Source organism: Amblyomma mixtum, chromosome 2 (genome assembly GCF_055824585.1).
Source record: "Amblyomma mixtum isolate Tamu chromosome 2, ASM5582458v1, whole genome shotgun sequence".
NCBI classification, from domain to species: Eukaryota; Metazoa; Arthropoda; class Arachnida; order Ixodida; family Ixodidae; genus Amblyomma; species Amblyomma mixtum.
This window is the reverse complement of record NC_143013.1, coordinates 52,378,240-52,392,661: the sequence shown is the minus strand read 5'-3', so window position 1 is coordinate 52,392,661 and position 14,422 is coordinate 52,378,240. Positions and strand designations below refer to the sequence as shown.

Sequence of the window (14,422 nt, the reverse complement as noted above, 5' to 3'; positions counted from 1 at the left end):
CATTACGGGCCATCTTCGTCTTTCTTCTTCCACTCCCACTTCCTCCCTTCCTCTACGGTGCGGTTCAGGTGTCCACCGAGATGATTTACTGCGCCATTTCCTTTCCTCAAAAAGCGTTCAAAGGGCAAGGCATCGCGCCGAACGGGTGGTGGCGTTCCGTGGACTGCCTGGCAGCGCTACAACACGCTGTCGCGTTCCACTCCTAAAGGCGAAGCTTAAGCGTCATTAATTAGCAGTTAATTAATATTCAGACACAAATCAGTAATTAACCATTAATTAGTGATTTCTCGTCACTTAGCAATTAGTACTCAATTACATGTGACGCCACCAGTGCCACAGAAGCAGTCAAAGTGGTGCGGAAAACGCTTTCGCCTCTACGCACTTTAGACAAAGTGCCCCCTGAATTTTTCCGCATGCCGGGCAGCGCCTTGGCGGATGTGTCCGGCCGCAACTGGTGCACGTTGCAGGCTGATCCTCTAATCTTGAAGTTACTGCGTAGACTTCGGTCTTTGTCTTGGACCATCTCATTTTGGCGAGGGGTGGTTTCAGCTGCTTTGCATAAGATCATAGCTCTTTCGAGCGTTAAATACTTTTCTCTAAGCATTTGCTCTCGTACCTTGGGAGAGTTTAAGCCGAAAACGAAATGGTCACGAACGATGTCGTCAGTTAGGGCCCCGAAATTAGACCTCTCGCAAAAATTGTTCGAAAGGCTCTGATGGCTACTGCACGCGTGTACGAAACGCATACATTTCGAGCACTTCGTTCTCCTGTTCGGCGAAGTACTCCTGGAACTTGGCAACAACCACTTTGCAGTCCTGTTTGCCTTCTGTCTCCAAGAACGAGAACTTGTAAATATCTATCGCATCTTCGCCTGCTACGCTGATTAAGACCGCCATTTTCGCCGTTTCAGTCCTTGGTTTTTCAGGTGACAGCTGTCAGCCTCTTCGGGCTTGTCCGGACAGGATCAGTGGTTCTGGAGGCTTGATGCTTTCCATGTCTGCAAAACTGCTGCGGGTCGTCCGTCTGCAGGTGAGCACGAGTGGAATCCGCGAACAGCAGGCTCGAAGACGCCATGTATCGTTTCACGACTGGCCGAAGTAAAACGTAGACGCAGCCACAGAACAGTGAACGAACTACTTTATTCAGCGAGTGTTTTTATAGCCCACTCGGTGCGTAAGAGGGCGAGCGGGTTATCGCGCATTAGATAACGGCGTGCTCCCCAGAGCTTGGCCGGTGGTTAGTGCGCATGCGTGCGTCACGGACTGAAGATCCAATACACAAACGCGTAACCTCCATGCACGCTGGTCAGCCTCAGAGCTCATTCCTTCTTTTCAGCTATTTCGTCATCGCGTTTGTGCCTGCGAGATTGGCCACTGACAGCGATACCTGTATTTTAGTCCTCGCTCTTTTCTACCTTACAAGACCTTTATTTGGTTAGGAGGGGGTACTCTATCGATACAACATAAATTTCTCCTGAGTCTTTTACCTTATCACCTGATGTGATAAGATAAAATAGTTGCACCATAGAACTTAAAATATAACTAGCATTCTCAGAACACAATGTCTCCAGGCTTCACGGTACAAGATGCAAATGAATGCTGGTAACTCTGTGAAAAAAGATAACAAGTATTCTAAAAACGTGCTGCACGAAATTCAGTAATAATTTGCACAATATACGCCCTATAAATGCTGTACAAAAAGTACTGACACTATGAATGCGCAAAAAAAACTACGAAACCCAAACACCTAAACCGATACAAGAAATTTGAGACGCCTCTAAAATTGTGCGCGACAAAATTAGCGTGCCCAGTGAAAGCAATCAGCGATGCCAGCAGGGTTCTTTTCAGAAAGTCGTGCACACCACTGTGGTGTCGGCATTCTTCGTGACCCAAGGGTGAGCCAGCACTTCATCCAGGGAAATGCGGTCCGCTGCACGTAACCGGACCAGCTGCGAAAATAAGATAATATGTTGCAGTAGTTCACATATTTAAAACAAAGCAGCATGTCCATCTCCCTACCTAACACACCTGCTTTCCCTTACCAAACCGTACGCATCGTACCCTAACCTAAATACCCTTACGTATATTATCTACCCAACCTAACTAACCTGCCTACACTACCTCACCCTAACCTATTAAACTACGTACCTTACCAACCCTACCGTACATTACGGGCCCTACCTACCCTATCTCAACCTACCTACCTGTCAGTTTAACCTGCGTACACTACGGCATCATAAACTGTTAACCTACGTACCTTACCAAGACTACCGTACCCTAGAGTCCCTACCTACGCTATCTCAACCTACCTACCTGTCAGTTTATCTAACCTCCCTACACTACAGCACCATAACCTGTAACCTATGTAGCTTACCAACCCTGCCGGACACTACACTCCCTACCTACTCTAGCTTACCTCAACCTACCTACCGGTCAGTTTATCTATCTGCATCTATCAAGAACTGAATAATTTCTATAAAACAAGCGCGCTTAAGACAAACAAAACCGACTGCCAGATTCGCTGCTTCCGAAGAAGAAAAACATATAGGCACAGGTCTCTTTCAGTGCAGTATGCCAGCATTGCTAGACAAAAGGTGCGTCACAAATACGAAGATAACAGAACTGGACTGTAGCGGCAGAGTATATCTGAAGTGCGGACAAGCACAACAAACGCAGCACGTATGCATCACTGACAAAAACGGATGCAACATGTAGCCACAGGCGGTACACTATCTTCACGCAATGCGTGCTGCTAACCTTTCCGATGATGTCTCGAGCATCGGCGCCGACATGGGGCGGGAACACAAGCCTGGCCGCCATTATGAGCTCACGGGTTTTGGGAAATGAGTCCGAGGCAAAGGGTGTGCTGCCCACCACCATCTCGTAGATGAGGATGCCCAGACACCAGTGGTCCACCTTCTCGTCGTATTCGAGGTGCATCAACATTTCCGGAGGGAGGTACTCCACAGTGCCGCACATTGTGCGTCGCCTGCAGGCAACATTGAAAGATTCAACATGCGTGCATATATTTGCAGCTTGCACTAAGCGGCAATCAACCGCTCGCCACTGTTAGTCATGTGCCTACCTCATCTGCGAAATGTTAACGAACAGCGGTTTTGCTGTTTTTTGCAGTCACTGACCATCGCTCGAAGGTAGTTCAAGCAACTTTTGGTTTCTAGTTTCCGCGTCGTGAGTCGTGACGCGATAGAAGGTGTGTCTAAGCCGTGAAATAGTTGCACGGAGGCTGACCGAAGGGCGAAGCTGCACAGCAGGAACAGTTAATTTACGATGATATTCCTATGATGAACACATCCATTATGCTCCTTGGTTTACTCGACAATAGATCATATCAACGCTATCAATTAGGTTATAGAGAAATGCGCAGAATATAACCATCACTTGTATATAGCCTTCAATGATTTCAAAAAGCATTCGACTCTGTAAAAACCTCAGCAGTCATGCCAGCAATCCGGAATCAGGGTGTAGAAAAGTGTTATATGAAAATATTGGAAGATATAACGATTTCATAGCTACCATAGTTCTCCATAAAGTCAGCAATAAAATTCCAATAAGGAGAGGTGTCAGGCAGGGAGACACGATCTCCCTTATGCTATTCACTGCCTGTTTACTGGAGGTATTCCGGGGCCTGATATGGGAAGAGTTTTGGATGAGATTTAATGGTGAATACCTAAGTAATCTGCGATACGCTGATGACATTGCCATGCTAAGGCACTCGTTAGTGACTGCGGCATTGCAACTAGCGTGGAAAGCACAAGGACAGCGACAAAAGGAACCGACGGGACAGCACGCTAGACTTCAACTGACGTTTTAATGCACACATAACATATTTTTACACTTCTATTCTGCGCATGCTCAGGAGATTGAAGGGGGCGGGGGTACAGTCTCCTGAGCATGCGCCGAATAAAAGTGTAAAAATATGTTATGTGTGCATTAAAACGTCAGTTGAAGTCTAGCGTGCTGTCCCGTCGGTTCCTTTTGTCGCTGTCCTTGTGCTTTCCACGCTAGTTGCAATGCCGCAGTCACTAACGAATTCACACCAACTAGCCCAACTGTCTTCCATGCTAAGGCACTCAGGACATGAACTGCAAAGCACGAGCACTAAGTTAGACAGGCAGACCACAACTGTGGGGCTAAAAATTAAGACGCAGAAAACCAAAGTAATATTCAACAGTATAGCAAGAGAACAGCAGTTCGCAATTGATGGCGTGGTGCTAGAAGTAGTAAGAGCATACAACCATGACCTTAGAGAACCTACCATATGTATAGGGTAGGTTCTCTAAGATCATGGTTTGGTTTGGGTTATGGGGTTTAACATCCCAAAGCGACTAAGACTATGAGAGACGCCGTAGCGAAGGGCTCCGGAAATTTCGACCACCTGGGGTTCTTCAACGTGCACTGACATCGCACAGTACACGGGCCTCTAGAATTTCTCCTCCAAAGAAATTCTAGCCGCCGCGGCCGGGATCGAACCCGCGTCTTTCGGGTCAGTGGCCGAGCACCATAACCACTGAGCCAACGCGACATGAGTGGCAGTTTACCATCAAGAGAAAAGTATACAACAGCTGTAGCTTACCGGTATTCACCTATTGGGCAGAAACGTGGAGGCTAACAAAGAGAGAGAGAGAGAGAGGGAAAGGCAGAAGAGGGTTCAGCTTAAGTTAAGGACAACGCAGCGATCTATGGAAAGAAAAATGGTAGGTGTAACGTTAAGAGATCGGAAGTGGGTGGAGTGGGTGAGGGAACAAACGCGGATTAATGACATCCTAGTCGAAATTAAGAGGAAGAAGTGGGCTTGGGCAGGGCAGGTAATGCGAAGGCAAGATAACTGCTGGTCCTTAAGGATAACGGAGTGGATTCAAAGAGAAAGCAAGCGTAGCAGGGGACGGCAGAAAGTTAGGTGGGCGGATGAGATTAAGAAGTTTGCGGGGAAACGGTGGCCTCAACTGGTGAAGGACAGGGTTAATAGGAGAGACATGGGAGAGGCCTTTACCCTGCGGTGGGCGTAATCAGGCTGATGATGCTCCTTGGTTTCAGTGACTATCGCCTTCCATCATTTATGCCACAGCGAATTCTCTTTTGCCTTTCCTTGTCTGCTCTATAGCTATTGAAGGCCTCGATTTTGGCAGTCTTGATACCATAGGTACCATAAGAAGGTTCTCGCACAGCTTCCACCCTCGCCGTTCGATCACGTTCCTACATGGCACTCGCGGTAATACGAGAGGTACTGCGTCCGCCGCTATGGACGAGGGTGGCGTGGTGAACACTATCAAGGTTCGATTACACTGAAAATAAATACTCCGAAAGTAGAAGATTGGGCCACCATCGCCTTTGCTTAGTAGGCAGAGCACGGTACGCGAAATTCACAGGTTGTGGGTACGGATCCTATTAGCGGTATGTAGGTTTTCTTCTGCTTTCTAATCAATTCTCTTTAAAATATACCATACGAGGGGGTACCCAAAAGAAACCGGACTTATTTTTGTTTGAACTTATTTGTTCACATTTTCAGCACAGACCTTCAATATCCTTCAAAGTACTCTCCACTTACAATGATACGTTTGTCGAATCTTGCATTCCATTTTTCAAAACATTGTTTAAATTCATCTTTTGTGATGCTTGACAGTCCTTCCGTCGTTTTTTTCTGCACCTCAGCAACATCAGCGAAACTCTTTCCATTCACCTGGCTTTTCATTCTACGAAACAAAGAAAGTAGCACGTGGCAAGGTCGGGTGAGTATGAGGGTTGAGGAACAGGGGTCATGCCATTTTTGGTCCAAATTTCTCGTAGAGACAGGGCTGTGTGAGCAGGGGCATTGCCATGGTGGAAAAACCAGTCACCCGTCTGCCACAAATCAGGCCGCTTCCACCAAAGACTGTTGCCCAATCTTTTAAAAACATCCAAACAGAAAGCCTGGTTAACTGTCTGACCCTGCGGAACAAATTCTGAATGGACGACTCCTCTCAAGTCGAAAAAACAAATCAGCATTGTTTTGAGGTTTGGTTTCACCTGACGAGCTTTCTTGAGGCGAGGTGAATTTGAAGTTTTCCATTGGCATGACTGTTGCTTGATTCAGGATTTAATTCAGGAACACTTGAGTTGTCCCCATAGCATCGTCCTTGAACGTCTTTCTGAATATTTCAAGAGTTTCCGTTCCACTTTTTCCGAGAAAAAATCAGAATTTCACCGGCGCACGCTGTTCACGAAAATCAGCCATTGCAAAAACGACATTCACACAAAACAGACGTCACTCTAAAACTCTGCCTAAACTAGTCTGACCTCCTTCAGCGACGGGACTCGGCTTACTGACTCTGGAATGTTCGTTCTATGCGCTCCTGGCGGCAAAACGCGGTACCACAGAAGCTGTGCCGATTCAAAAAATTAGTCCGGTTTCTTTTGGGTACCCCCTCGTATTAATCTCAAATTGACGAATACCACGAGTTAAAAAATGATCCCCTCTGGTTCTTGGTTTGAGTGACTTGTCTTCCGTCATGCAAACTGATCAAATCGCGCTAAAAGGCACAGAAGGACGAAAACACAGACGGACGAAGCGCGTTCTGTGCCTTTTCTGTGCCTTTCTGCGCCTGTTAGCGCGATTGGATCAGTATGAAGCACCAACTAGCCCGTGCTTTTGCATTGTTAACCGTCATGCAAGTCATAACGAGCTTTTTGTCTTCCCTTGTCTACTCAACTACTATAAAAGGAAAATTTACACTTGCCGAACCCTTTGTTCACCAAACTTTCAGTGATTTCGAATGAAATCAAGTTCATTGTCAACAATAGTGCAGTGTTGATGGCTTCCCTGGCAAAGAGCTTTGAACACAGGTTGATTAGGCCAGAGAGCCATAGGGACTTTACATAAGCATTGCAATGGTTCAAATGCGAAAAAAAATTACAATATGATACGCTTCATTAATCAACATAATGATGCAACAAAGGAAAAACAAAATAAAGTACATAACAATAAAACTGGTTTGGTTTGGTTTATGGGGTTTAACGTCCCAAAGCGACTAAGGCTATGAGAGACGCAACAATAAAACTGCTCTCCAAACAAGCGGTATTCTATGTGTATAGTGACGTACATGGCGGCCATCCAGGTGAAACGGCAGGCACTTCGCATAATCATTGACAGATTTTGCGCGGCAAAACCAATGCAAAGTACTAATAAAATGGTCCAGTAACAAATATGCCATGCAATGCTCCGCTAGTTTCGTCACTGGAGCCATTAAAATGTGTTTACAGCCCATTTAGAAGAAATGTTAGATTGTGCTTTAATGTTGGCAGAAGATAATTTGAGCACGGCCGCTCCACAAACCATTACTCAGATGACCTTGTTCGATATGCGTGAGTTTGCAATGTAAGAGTACACAATTTCTTCAGGAATTCTTGTTAGCATGCCCTTGAAAAGGGCAGCAGGTATAGTAGGCAGCAATTGTAAATTTGCTGTATGATTTATGGTTTATGGGGGTTTGACGTCCCAAAGTGACTCAGGCTATGAGCGACGCCTCGGCCACCTGGGATTCTTCAACGTGCACTGACATCGCACATAGTATAGAGGCCGCTAGAATTTCGGCTCCATCGAAATTCAACCGCCGCGGACGGGATAGCACCCGCGTCTTTCGGGTCAGCAGCCGAGAGCCATAACCACTGAGCCACCGTGGCGGCACTACCCTGAATTCAGCAAACATCTCGTGAATGTGGTGGCAGTATGGAACAACAGCGACGCAGTAGATGGGTTCTTTTTTTCGAGCCTATGTATTACTGGTATTTTTTTTATTCGTGGCTCAAATTAAGCGAAATAGTTAATGTGGGACCGAAAGAGGGAGTGAAAAATGAAGTTTGATGTTGGAAAAATATCTAAAGATCGATGTACTAAGCCAACAACGAAAGATAGCTTTTTGAACAGTTACTGAATATGCGCATCCCAAGTCAACGGTGCCACAGTACCACCCCAAAAGCTTCGTGCCCTTCCTCTGTATCGAGTGAAGAGCTGCCCAAGCACAGCCCACACCAAGCTAACTTATTTGTTTTCTGAAGGAAACAGCATAGCTTCCGATGTTTGCCCTAAACGTCTGTTTTGGTAGTTTCTTCATACAAAGCAGCTGTATACAGGGTACTCCGTATTTATCAGTCCCGGTTGTAAAAAATTTCTTCTCAAACTACTGGCTTACTTGGTCTCAGGCACATACCACAGGGCAGCTTATGATGGTCTGCGATTTTCAATAAATTATTTAACATCTGAACTTACATGTATTGAGAGGAGTCGGCGAAGAACTGAAGTCGTCTGCGCAGAGAATTTTCGTCGAGTCGAGCGGAGTAGCCAATTTGAGAGGCCGCGCCATCTAGCGAACTAAGAAAAAAACCAATGACACTGCTTGGAGCTGGAGCAGGTCTCACAGTACCCCAGATGGTGCAGCCTCTCAAATCGGCTACTCCGCTCGCCATCACGAAACTTCTCTGCGCAGACGACTGCAGTTTTTCGCCTAATCCAGCCAATCCAGGTAAGTTCCGGTGTTAAATTATTGATCGGAAAGCGCAGACTATCATGAGCTACCTTGTGGCCTATGCTTGAGCCCAAATAGTCCAGTAGTTTGTGCAGGATAATTTTTTGCAATCCGGACAGATAAATACGGTACACCCTGTGCACAGCATACTAGGCAGACATAACGAAAGAAGCACCACAGAACTGTCAACGAATATAGCGTCTGCTGATAATCGAGCATGCCAAGTGAAAACTAGCCAGTGCACCCAGCTCGAAGAGGGCGCGTGCACGGACCAGCCGAAGTCGGCGATCTTGATCTCGCCGTTGACGCCAAGGAGTAGGTTCTCCGGCTTGATGTCCCGGTGGATCACCTTGTTGCTGTGGCAGAACTTGAGCGCCTGGCACAGCTGGTAGGTGTACTGCACGGGGGAAGGTGAGCGCGCTTTGTGAAAAAAGCAACGACATCGACCAGTTGTACAAAGGATCGATAAAAAGAAATTTAGAACGCAGTTTGACTGTCTAAAGTGCGTAGAAGCGAAAGCGTTTTCCGCACCATTTTAATTGCCCCTGTGACACTGGCGACGTCACCACTGAATGGCGTAACACATAATTAATGACTAATTACTAAGTAATGACAGTTACTGATTAATGTCTAATTACTCATTGATGAATAAATACTAATTAACTGCTAATTAATGTCGCTTGAGCTTCGCCTTTAGGAGTGGAACCCTACAGCGTGTTCTAGCGCTGCCAGGGAGTCCATGGTACGCCACCACCCGTTCCCCGCTATGCCTTGCCCTTCGTACGCAACGCTTTTTGAGGAAAAGAAATGGCGCAGTAATTCTCTGTCACCTCGGTGGACACCCGGACCGCGCCGTACAGGAAGGAAGTGGGAGTGAAAGAAGAAAGAGAAAGAGGGGCCATAATGAAGGAAAAGAAAATTGTATTTGAGGAAAGGAAATTACGCAGCAACTGTCTCATATATCTCGATAGACACCCGTCAAAAGCGTGACACATCTGCTGACAAGCTTCTGCTAACAGCCTTCTGTCGACAACGATGAGGCATTAAAGGCTTTCGCCTTAATATACAACCGATCGACCAATTCGGCAGTAGATACGGTCATGAGTTGTATAAGTACGAAGTAGGAGTTATTCTAGTCATTTACATGCTTACTTTCTTCGAGCTTCTATTAAGAAATGCATTATCATTGAATAAAACTCCAAACTGGATTGTTATTTATTTTATTTATTTACAATACTGCTGGTCTTATTGCAAGACCGTAGCAGGGGCAATTAGTACAGTGCAAAAAACAAATATAAACATATTATTCAAAGGCAGCAAACATGGCATCAAAACAAAGGTAGGGAAAAGTGAATTGGCCATAGCAAAAGGATATACAGAACAGATCTTCGACAATGGTAGGCACAATTTCAAAATGCACTCAAAATCGCATACATGACAAGTTAGAAGGGGTTGTCTTCTTGCCTAGATTTGCAGTCACGGTTGCTGCATCGCCACTGTGCATTACGACAAATGCTCTATCTGTGACACGAATGATGATAAGGATTGAGTGCAGGTGATGGCACGATCCAAGCGATTCCATTCACTAACGGAGAGAGGGAAAAAGGAATGCCTAAACGTGTCATTATGGCACATATACTCGGTTAGTGTGTTCGTATGTTTGTGCCGTGAAGGTGGCGATTGTGAGTACGTCACGTATTTTTTCACATCTATCCTGTACTGCTCGTGTAATAATTGAAACAAAAATTTTAAGCGCGCTTGTTTTGCTCTTGCGGATAATGTTTGGAGACCGGATGAAGCTGCAAGCAATGTTGGGGAATCTGTGCGCTTGTATTTATTGTGAATTATTCGTAGGGCTTTGCGTTGTATAGCCTCAAGTTTTGTGATGTTAGTTATTGATTGGGGGAACCAGACTGTGTTCGCGTACTCTAAGACTGGCCTTACAAGGGTTTTGTAGGCAAGGAGTTTAGAAGATACTGGTGCGGACCGCAAGCGTCTCCTGATAAAGAGAAGTTTCCGTAAAGCAGTAGACGTGATGTTAGCAATGTGAGAGTCCCACCTCAGGTCAGAAGACAGCGTAATACCTAGATATTTATGGTGTTTAGTTTTCGCTAATGGAACGCCGTTTACAGAGTAAGAAAAGCAAAACGGGAATTTTTTTCTTGTTACTGTCATACAAACGGATTTTTTAGTGTTTATTGTCATTTGCCACGTGTTACACCATTCTGTTATTTTTTTTAGAGAACTGTTTAACGACAGATGGTCTTCGCGGTTGTTAATAGTTTTGTAAAGAATGCAGTCATCTGCGAAGAGCTTAATGTTGCAATCAATGTCATTAGTTATGTCATTGATGAAGAGCAGAAATAACAATGGACCAAGGACTGATCCCTGAGGAACGCCCGACGTTACTGGAACTGTTTTGGATGAAACATACTCAAAAACCACAAACTGAGACCGATTTGACAAAAAATCTTCTAACCAAGATAGTAAGTCGCCTTCCCCGATAACAGTTTTTAGTTTTCCTAGCAACTTATTGTGTGATACAGAGTCGAATGCCTTTGAAAAATCGAGCAATATTATGTCTGTCTGGCTACAGTTATTAATATTAAGTGCTAGATCGTGTACAACCTCTGTTAATTGAGTAACGGTTGATAACCCGCGTCGGAATCCATGCTGATGGGGTGTCAATATACTATTGCGCTCCAGGAATGCGGTTATGTGCTTCGAAATTATGTGTTCCAAAATTTTACATGATGTACTTGTAAGAGAGATTGGCCTATAGTTTGAGGGTGAGGTAGTGTCCCCTGATTTATGAATAGGTATGATCTTTGCCGTTTTCCAGTCTCTGGGCAGCCTTGATGATGAAATAGACTTGCGAAAGATAATACCAAGGTACTTGCTACACCATTCGGCATATCTTTTTAAAAACTCATTTGGAATATCATCCGGACCTGTTGATTTTTTTGGATCTAGGTTCAGCAGAAGATTGAAAATCCCGTCATCGGTAATTCTGAGAGGTTCAATATTTAGCAGGGGCAAATTGCAGGAGTCGGGGATGATGCCGTTATCTTTAGTAAAGACTGAAAAGAAGAAATCGTTGTACATATTAGCAGTATTGGCCTTATCTTCTACAGAGAGACCGGACTGCACCGTTTTATGGCCACGAAAATGGCTCCAAAACCTGTGTGGATTATTTCTCAAAAAACTTGGGAAAGTTACGTTGAAGTAGTAGTCTTTCGCTTGTTTCGTGACCTGTTTGAGCTTTTTAACGGCACTGCTTAATTTAGATTTCCTCAAATGACTACCACCTTTGGTCTTGATAGCTTTGCGTAACCTCTTTACATGACGCTGCGCGTGAATGACGTCTCTAGTGATCCAAGGGTTATTTTTAGCGATGCGTTTGATCTTGAGCGGGACAAAGTTAGTCATACAGTACTGTACAGCGCGTTTAAAGATAAGCCATGTAGTGTCTATGTTTGTAGATCTATCTGATGCGCTCTCGGCTCTCGGTTAGCTTTTTTTTATCACGTAACTTCTAGACGGTGATGGCGCCCATCTCTTCAGAGTAGTAATTTCTGCCTGAAATACGAGCGTAGCGAGTAGCGGAAGAGAAATTCCAGCTCTTTGACCTTTGCTAATCCCTACTGAAACGGCAATGATTAACGAAAACACCAAAAATGCAGCGTAAAATTCGGGGATTTTCCAAATCACTGCAAGGAATAAGAGCCGAAAGTACGAATGTTTTTGGTCCAAACTAGCAATTTTCAGTGTCTACACAGAACCTCACGGTCGACGACTGTTGCTGTGAACCCCCCCCCCCCCCCCCCCCCCCCCTGAAGCATGCTGTCGCTGATGGACAGCGTGGGATGGAGGCTGCAGAGCCGCGACGTGGTCAGTACGTGTGGCGGCGTTCATAGTGCTCGTCAACATCATCATCAGCCTGACTGCGTCCACTACAGTGCAAAGGACCCTCCCACGTCCCCCCAGTTAACCATGTCCTTTGCCCGCTCAGGTCATCGTACCCCCCTGGACTTCTTTATCTCATCCGCCCACCTAACTTTCTGCCGCCTCCTGCTACTCTTGCGTTCTCTTGGAAACCATTCCGTTACCCTTAAGAACTCGCGGTTATCTTGCCTTCGCATTACATGTCCTGCCCAAGCCCATTTCTTCTTCTTTATTTTGACCAAGATCTCATTAACCTCACCCACTTTGCGCGCTTCCAGTCTGTTAACGGTATACCTGTCCTTTTTCTTTCCATAGCTCACTGCGTTCTCCTCAACTAAAGCTGAACCCTATTCGTTAGCCTCCGCGTTTCTCCCCCATAGGTGAGTACCGGTAAGATACAGCTATTGTGTTTGCCAATATCTCTCAAGAGAAAACCGTACAACAGCCGCATCACATTCCTCATACATGGCCAACAAGACTAGAAAATGCGGCAGGACACAGGCAGTTTTAGCAGGTCATGCCTTGATGCCCGATCTAGAAGGCCCTGGCTCATATAGCTTTCACCTCATTCCTCGATTGAGATGCGGCGATAATTTAATCGCTTTCTTCATCAGCAGAACAGTAACTTTCTTATAACTATAACATGACCGCCACAGAGGCAGCAATTTTCCTGTAAGTATAACATGGTGGTCATAGAGTTATTACACTGACTTCGTGCTGCGTCCTCCTTTTGGAGATCAACCTTGCGTCTCTTGACAGCTACAGCTGAAACTATTTGTAGCGACGTTTCGCAGCACCGCCGCTAGCTGTTCGCTGTTTCGCACGGTTATCGGTCCTGTAAGGATGTTGACATCAGCACAGAATATTAGTAATAATTGTTTTTCGATTCGAATTCGGTTAGGGCGTGAGAAAATACCAAAGGCGCACCCCTGTAATCATTACTTTCTCTGAAGGTCCGCTCCACTCCAGAACAAAGGGGTTGTAAGAATTAGCTGCTTAAACGGAAGCTGAATGTCCTCACCCTTCCTTATCCTGACCGTTTAACTTGGCCTATTTACGCGCTCGTCCTGGTCAACCTTTAAACATTTCATAACCTTTAACATTGTGGCTCCCGAAAACCCACATTGTTCAATACCCTACCCGCCGCGGTGGCTAAGTGGTTAAGACTCTCGTCTACCGAGCCAGAGTATCCCGGTTCGAACCCGACCGCGGCGGCCGCGTTTCAATGGAGGCGAAACGCAAAGTCGCCCGTGTGCTGTGCGATGCCAGTGCACGATAAAGATCCCCAGGTGGTCGAACTTATTCCGGAGACCTCCACTATGCCATCTATTTCTCCCTTTTTTCTTTCACTCCCCCCCTTTATCCCTTCCCTTACAGCGCTGTTCGAATGTCCACCGAGATAACTGAGACAGTTTCAGCGTTATTTCCTTTAATAAAAAAACAGTTTCATTTTCATTCTTCAATACCCCTTCCTTCACCTCTTCTTCAACGTACAACTAATTTCTCCATTGGAATCATCGGCCATCATTAATCATCCGCCATCAGAAACCAGCCCTGGAGATCATACTACAGGCTTGTGCCCAGAGGCACAGCGCTTTTGTCACAGCATCAGAGCAGGGCCTGTGGCATGACTGAAAGCTCTGGTGACGGCAGTCAGGGAAGAGAGACACGGGTAAGAAGAGGAGACAGCCCTCACCGTGGCTGCTCGCTGGTCGGTGAATCGCTCTGCGTCACGAAGACGGCGAAAGAGCTCCCCCTGAGGAGCATACTCCAGGATGAGGTAGACACGGGTATCATCATGGAACCAGTTGTACAGGCACAGGATGTTCGGGTGCCTGCGAGGGAAGGCCCAAAGTGGCCGTTGGAGAAATGAACCAGTCTGGCAACGGTGGTGACTCGCAAAGCAAATGCTGTGTTTAGCGCGCACTGAAAGATAAAGAAAGGCAAGGCAAACGCAAG

At 45.8% G+C, this 14,422-nt stretch overlaps 1 protein-coding gene across 1 annotated transcript in view; it reads right to left on the bottom strand.

Moving 5' to 3' along the window:
* Positions 1 to 1,621: 1,621 nt before the first annotated feature.
* LOC149359347 (aurora kinase A-B-like) overlaps positions 1,622 to 14,422 on the bottom strand; it is a 14,775-nt gene continuing 1,974 nt past the window's right edge. The window contains exons 3-6 of the mRNA XM_089571601.1: positions 14,160 to 14,298; positions 8,770 to 8,915; positions 2,757 to 2,991; positions 1,622 to 1,948 (exon numbers count right to left, since the gene is read on the bottom strand). Coding sequence (XP_089427727.1) covers positions 1,844 to 1,948; positions 2,757 to 2,991; positions 8,770 to 8,915; positions 14,160 to 14,298 — 625 coding nt within the window. The 3' untranslated portion in view covers positions 1,622 to 1,843. The remainder of the gene's footprint in view (positions 1,949 to 2,756; positions 2,992 to 8,769; positions 8,916 to 14,159; positions 14,299 to 14,422) is intronic.